This window comes from Nestor notabilis, unplaced genomic scaffold (assembly GCF_000696875.1).
Source record: "Nestor notabilis isolate BGI_N333 unplaced genomic scaffold, ASM69687v1 scaffold32126, whole genome shotgun sequence".
NCBI lineage: Eukaryota > Metazoa > Chordata > Aves > Psittaciformes > Psittacidae > Nestor > Nestor notabilis.
In genome coordinates, this window is record NW_009933878.1 from 359 (window position 1) to 6,957 (window position 6,599).

The 6,599-nt window shown below is 53.3% G+C and overlaps 1 protein-coding gene across 1 annotated transcript in view; it reads right to left on the reverse strand.

Annotated features, from left to right (window-relative positions):
• Positions 1-420: 420 nt before the first annotated feature.
• Positions 421-6,599, reverse strand: part of LOC104407724 (clustered mitochondria protein homolog) — a gene marked incomplete at its 5' end in the record, with an annotated part of 12,032 nt that continues 5,853 nt past the window's right edge. Inside the window, 9 exons of the mRNA XM_010017077.1 lie at positions 421-678; positions 1,264-1,337; positions 2,494-2,628; positions 3,125-3,218; positions 4,546-4,667; positions 5,134-5,259; positions 5,875-5,955; positions 6,068-6,207; positions 6,452-6,599. The exon at positions 6,452-6,599 is cut by the window's right edge and continues 4 nt beyond it. Coding sequence (XP_010015379.1) covers positions 510-678; positions 1,264-1,337; positions 2,494-2,628; positions 3,125-3,218; positions 4,546-4,667; positions 5,134-5,259; positions 5,875-5,955; positions 6,068-6,207; positions 6,452-6,599 — 1,089 coding nt within the window. The remainder of the gene's footprint in view (positions 679-1,263; positions 1,338-2,493; positions 2,629-3,124; positions 3,219-4,545; positions 4,668-5,133; positions 5,260-5,874; positions 5,956-6,067; positions 6,208-6,451) is intronic.

Sequence of the window (6,599 nt, forward strand, 5' to 3'; positions counted from 1 at the left end):
GTAGAAAAAAAGAATGGTTAAAGGAATCCCATGGCTATATCCTGATGTAGAAAAGGCTGTACATCCCCTCGCGCAGGCGGTACCCAGCACTAGCACTATGGCTGGTTGGTTTTCCTTTGCACAGAGTGGGGCAGTGACAGGGGGCAAATAAACCTCTTAGCCTGGGGCTGGCTTTATACTTGTTTAGCAAAGCAGTGTCCTTAGTCAACATAAAAATGACCTGAGAAATGTTACATATCTCCAGACAGTTCATTTGGAATTCATATGTACAAAGTAGAAATAAGTGATGCTCTGTGCACACACACGACACGGACGCGGGGCTCGGCGCCCGCGGCAGCCACAAGCTCAGCCAGACACATTACATTTCTCAGATTAGTTCTTTGCATTGTGTATTAATTGTACCAGTGCAATAACATTGTCAAAAAGGAGGAGCTGCTCCGGGGGCGGCCCAGGGCCTGGCGCAGCCTCAGAAAAGGGTGGTTTAAACTTGTTTTAAAGCGAGGTACGCATTAAGCAGAGCTCTGTGTTAGGGGGATGGCAGCGGAAGGCATGCGTGGCTCAGCCTCCTTCTCCTCCACAGCTTTATCCTCTGGGTCCAGCTGCTCACCACTTTTTATGCTTTCCTGGAGCTGCTGGCGCCGCTGCACCTCTGCTTTAAGGTTCTCCAAGTCTTTTTGGCTGAAGGGAAACCAGGAGGGTGGCAAACGTTAGCTCTAGGGATGGGGCGAACACAGGGACGCGGCAGCGCTCCGCGGACAGGGACCTCTCCTGCCCCAGCCCAGGCCCGGTGCTTGGTTCATCGTGTGGTTCTGAACCAGAGGCACCGGGACGTGCCCCGTCAGTGTCCACCCAGGGCAGAGGCTGTTTGTCTTGTCTAAGTGCAGGCAGTTAACATTAGTGACTACCTGTAGCCACAGGCTGTGGCCTCAGCTCAGGTCAGCTTTGTCCACCACCCTAAGACAATTTATAATAAGAGTACTGCTGTTTATAATGGGCCTAAAGATAATGATGATGAATCAGGGCTACTATTATGATCTCAGCTGATGTTCTCTGCAAACACATCCCGTGGAGCTGGGGCAGGAACACCTCTGAGCTGCACCTCCAGCACCACCCTGCCAAGCAGCCTTGGCTGCAGGGAGCCAGGGCTGTTCGTCACAGTGACTTGTAATGCAGAGGGAAGTGTTGGGTTTATGCTATCTCAGGAACACAGATAATACAAAGCCTTGATTTCTAAAGGCACAACACACAGAGGAATTGCTCTACCTTAGTGGAATGAAGAGAATTCCATTGATAATGTTGAGCTGCTCCAGGACACTGGCCATGCTGGGAGCTGTGAACTGCGGCACAAGAGAAAAAGATGTCAGAAGTCAAAACCCAGACAGAAGAACTCTGAGCTCCCTTAGCAAGTCCAGACCCCATTTACCAACAGCTTATAAAGCCCTTGGGGCTCATATGAGAGCCCGGTGGCTGTCAGGTGGCAGAATGTGTATTCTCTACCTCTGTATACATTGAGAAGCAGCACCTGGAGGCCCTCAGCCAGTCCCTGTGGGCAGCCTCCCCGTGGCAGCACTCAGTTCAATGCAGTGTAGATTTGGTTCTAAATATGTTGGGGTTTTCCCCCCCCTCCAACTGTTGTAACAGGTAAAATTGTTATTACCATTTTATGGGTTTGAGCTGGACCCCATTTCCTGGACTTGACCTGTTACTCAGTGCCAGGTCCTTATGCTCCAAGTGCTCTGCCATGAACTCCTTGGTACCCAGTTCTCTGCAGTGAGAAGAGCCCCCCCCACTCTCCGAGCCCCGTCTTGCTCTGCCCTGTCCGCTGGGAGGCAGCTCTGCTGCTGGAGCCCCTTTCCCAACCCACTGGTTCACACCCTCTGGGCCGCTGCCGCTGGAGCAGGGCAGGGACAGAGCCCATGGCACAGCCTGGTGCCATCGGCCAGGGCAGAGGCCATGGGAGCAGCTGGGGCTGGCCTGAGGGGGCTGCTCCGTTCCTGCTCCATGCGAGGTGAGGCGAGGCAGCCGCCCCACACCACCCTGCCCCACATCCCATCGCACCGCCCTTGGAAGGGGATCAAAGCGCTGGTGGAAGATGACAGCATTTTTTTGGATGAGGAAACCGAAGTACTTGTGGATTGAGCAACCTGCCTGCAGCCGGTGAGTCAGCACAGGGGCAGGGCTGCGTGTAGCTGCTCCAGGCTCCCACACCGTGAGCTGAGCTCCCTGGGTGCTCTGCAGCACAGTGGCTGCACCCACCTACCTCAGCTGGAGCAAGAGCCAGACCCACTGGGGGGACAAACGCTCAGTCCATACTGGCTACACTGTGCTATGTCCGAGCCTCTACAGGGACCTCCTGCCCACTAAGGGTCTGCTGCTGGCACAGCCACTGCCCCCTCCTGCACACGTACACTTGCACGTCCTTCAGGAGCAGTTAAACGTAAATCTCTGTCATCACAGCAAGTGCTCTCGAGAGCTCTCACGCACAGAGGTTACCTTAAGAGGCATGATGTTGGCATTGGAGCCGTTCTTGTAGATCTCGTTCATTGTGCGTTGAAGAGCGACTGCTTGCTGAGTCAGGTATTTCAAGTACTCGGAGCTCTCTTTGGTCTTTTCATGGTGTTCTCCAAGCTGCGTGGAAAAGGGAAAAAGGTACATTACAAATGGAAGCAGGCCCCAAACCAGGCGGCGCTCCCGGGCTCCGCTCGCTCAGCGTCCTACAGGAACTCCTCGGAACTGGATTTCACCTCCCTCGGCATCAAAACCAAACAAACAGGAATTCCTCTGGGAGCGTTATCACCACCAGGACACATCTGCCCCAAGCAGGAGCTGGTGGGGTGAGCACATGCCCCGCACCGGGCTGTGCCTGCAGCCAGCACCGAGTCACCGCACAGCAGAGCCCGGGCTCAGGCGCCGGTTTCACTGCAGCAGCCGGGCACGAGCGGGACAGGGACTGCCCATGGAGCAGCTCCCTCTGAGCCAGTCTGTGTCTGGTGCTGCAAAGGGCTGCCCCAGCCCTAGAGAGACGATTCCCTGGCTCCTGCTCGGAGCTGTTCCCGGCTGCAGCACTGGTTTGCAGTGGGGCTGCAAAGGGACAGGACGCAGTCAGCAGCACACGTGCTCCTACCTGGTTTTTGTAGATGGTGTAGCCTTCCTTCTCGTGCTGCAGGGCTGACCGGAACTCTGCTTTGCTCTCGTACACTCGGGCTACCAAGTGGTGGCTGAGGGAAAGAAAAGGGTTTAGAGATGCCTTCGTGAAGAGGAAACAATCCTGCACTGCAGCGGTCATGACTCTCACCGAACAGTGTTTAGGCTGGAATGTTTAGGTCTTAACACCAGTGTGAAAGGAGACAGACACTGGACTCCCGAATACAGCTCCCTGGGAGTTATTTCTTCTGGGATTAAGATACTAAACTGCTTTGGGTTGGGGTTTTGTTGGAATGCTGAGAAGTGACCCTTCAGAAGTAAAGGCTGAACTGGGGAGTCTTCCTCCTGCACACAGGAAAGCTGAAGGCCACAGCTGTGAACTGAACGGGGGCAGCACATCCGCAGGGACCCCTCGGGAGCAGATTTGTTAACTGGAGAAGGGAGCAGCCATACGCCCTTCAGAAAAGGTCTGTTTCTTTCTTAGAAAGCAAATGTGTGAATTACTTGATTATTCACAGCCCATTAAAGATCTCCCAGCACACAACCAACCAGGAAAGCTGGGACCAAGTCACCTGGGCTCCCTCCAGCTGGGAGAGCTGCCCTGGCTTGGGCTGTGCTGCCTTAGTATTCCTGGAATGAAAAAAGAAGATTCCTGGTTGGGTAGCATTATCCAGCGGGAGGGGATGAACATCCTCACGCATCCCAGTGCACGGAGGGAAGGCAGGATGCTCTCTGCACAACGCAGATCCATCAAGGCTGGAAAACAAGTCGGGCTCTTGTGGGTGCTTCCTGAGATTTATTTCCACCCTGTTGCAGAGCAGATGGGCTGCAATGTGGTGGCACTAATGAGGAGGGGCTGCTGTGTGGCTGGTTGGTCGTGTGCCCGTTCAAGGGCAGTGCAGGCAGCTCTGAGAGCTGAGTGTCAGAGCAGAGCCTGGAGGTGCTGCGTGCTCACAGCTCCCTTGGAGCCTGCTCAGTGTTTTATTCAAACACAGGCTTTATGGAAAGGGACAAAAGCAAATTACTTCTCAAAGACAGCTCCCCGAGGGCTCAAACAATTAAATCTGAGTGTTTGTGTATCATCCAGCTCCCAGGGTAATTCCAGTGGCCTCACTCGCCAGCCTTCACTTGCTGCGTGTTTTTTGAGAGACCACAAGGACCAGATTTTGGGGCACCCAGCATTACAGCAGGTCCCACAGGTAACTAAGAACAAGGGATCTCTGTCTTTCAAGACAACAAACCTGGGTGCTGCACCATGGCCTTGAGAGCAGCCCAGCAGTCCCGAGGAGCCTGGCAGCAGGGATGAGACCAAAGCTCTGGTTTAAGAGGACACAGCTGGGCGAGACCCTCCCGCCTGAGCACACAGTGAGCCTCCTCCAGCCCCGCGCTCCAGAGCCTCACCTCAGTGCAACTTTCAAAGACTTGGAGCCGTGGTACTTGGAGCTGATGGCCAGCGCGTTCTCCAGGAACCGGAGGGATAGGTCGTACTCCATGACCCCGTGGAGCACCAGCCCGATGTTGTTCTGCACAGAGAAGCCATCGAGGCATTGAGGAAAGGGAAATTCAAACCACGCAGTTACTGCTTTGTAAACGGCAGGACCACTCGGGAGCTTCACTGCCGGAAAGGCCAGAAGCCCCCAGCAGGTATCCATGGGGACACAGCACACGGCAGGAGACCACTCTCCCCCTTGGCAGCTCAGTCCAAACAAGCCAGATGAGAGAGCAAGAAACTAAGGAATTTTCCCCAAGGATTACAGGTGCTCAAACCCACGTCTCCTGTGTCCAGGACTGACCTGCCCAGCTGAAGAGTCAAATCCCTTTTCTCCATCCTTCTGGTACCAACCAGTAGTAACCCAGGGAGGAAAGAGCAATGCCTAAATGTTTATTTCAAATAGGCAGCACTACGAGCATTTTAAAGGCCAAGAGGCTTCTTGGAGATTAGAAACGAAGATTCTTGAAAAAACCTGAAGGCTCTAAAAGCTTACTCACATCCAAGAGTGCCATTTCTGGGTGATCCTCCCCGAATACCAACAGCATGAGGTAGCGCGCGCGGTACAGCAAGTTCAGTGCTGTGGAGAGCTGGCTGTTTGCAAAGCAGTACAGAGCAAGGTGCATCTGCAACACAAGGAGTAACCAGCATTAATGGTTTTCACTTACCGCTCCAAAGCAAACTCATCTCCTCTCTCCTCCTTTCTCCAGGTGCACACAAACAGATGTTCCTTTATGGTTAAAGAGGATTTCAACCGCTCAGACAAGCCTGTGTCTGCTGGTTGATTCACAGCTCCACTGAGGTATCACGTGAGACCAGTGCTGAGGAAGCTGCTGAAGTGTTTCACTTCAGTTTCTCTTATGCACCTCAAGGAGTATTTCAGAGTTGACCTGCATGTGTGGGATACCTGGATGTGCTTTTGGGGGATTCTTTTCCCCTCTCCATTTTTGACATAACCCAGGGCAAAGCCAGCAGAATTGATGAATATAAGTAATGTTCAGCAGACAAAACCCCAAAATTCTGACCCACGTAGGACACTGACCCTGCAGCACACTTGTAATGAAACACTTTGGTATTTGGTTTGCAAAGTTGTAAGATACAAAACTTAAGATAAAAGTGGAAGATTCTGGGAAGGACATGGCAGAACTGCAACTGTTCTCTAGATGCAGACAGGGTTTAAGGCTCACAGGCTCCAGGAGGACACAGGAGGTGCTGCTGCTCCCCCCACAGCCTGTACTCACGTATTCTTGAATGGTGTTGGGGTGTTCGATGCCCAGGACCCTCTCGCTCATTAGCACCGCTTTCTGCTGATTACTTAAGGCCTGAACAGAACACAAGACCCAAGAGCAAGTCACACGGAGCCGTGCGCCGGAGCAAGCAAGGATGGGGAAGGGATGGGAGGACTGAACGGGCTCTATCCAAGCCCTTGCTTACCTCTGAATAATCTCCCATGATATAGTTGAGACGAGCCAGCAGCCTCAGGCAGGCACAGATTTCTACATGCATAGCACCATACACATTGTTGAACAGGTTTAAGGCTTCATTGATGAGCTCACAGCCCTCCTTCAAGAAACCTGAAACAGGCGATGTTCAGATCCATGTGCATGTTAAATAACCCCTGCACCACTGGAGGAGTGTGCTGCCCGTGAGAACTGTAGTGGGATGTAGCCACAGGTCACTGCCTTGTGTAAAGGCTGAGACCCAGAAGGACGCTGCTGCCTTGTGTACTGGTAGAGGGCAGTGGGCCATGCCACACGTGCCCTGCTCTGCCCTCCACCAGCAGCTGCCTGAAGAGGCAGAGGCGTGTTGGGTCTGTACCTTGCTGAACCTTTGCTTGCCCGCTCTGGAAGAAGTGGAAAGCATCTGAGGCTTTGGGGTTTACGTGCTTCACTACAGGGAAGATGTTGAGAATGTCCTCTTCTGTGAAGGTGGGCTTGTGCCTGTTGTCAAAGTTGTACTCCTTCAG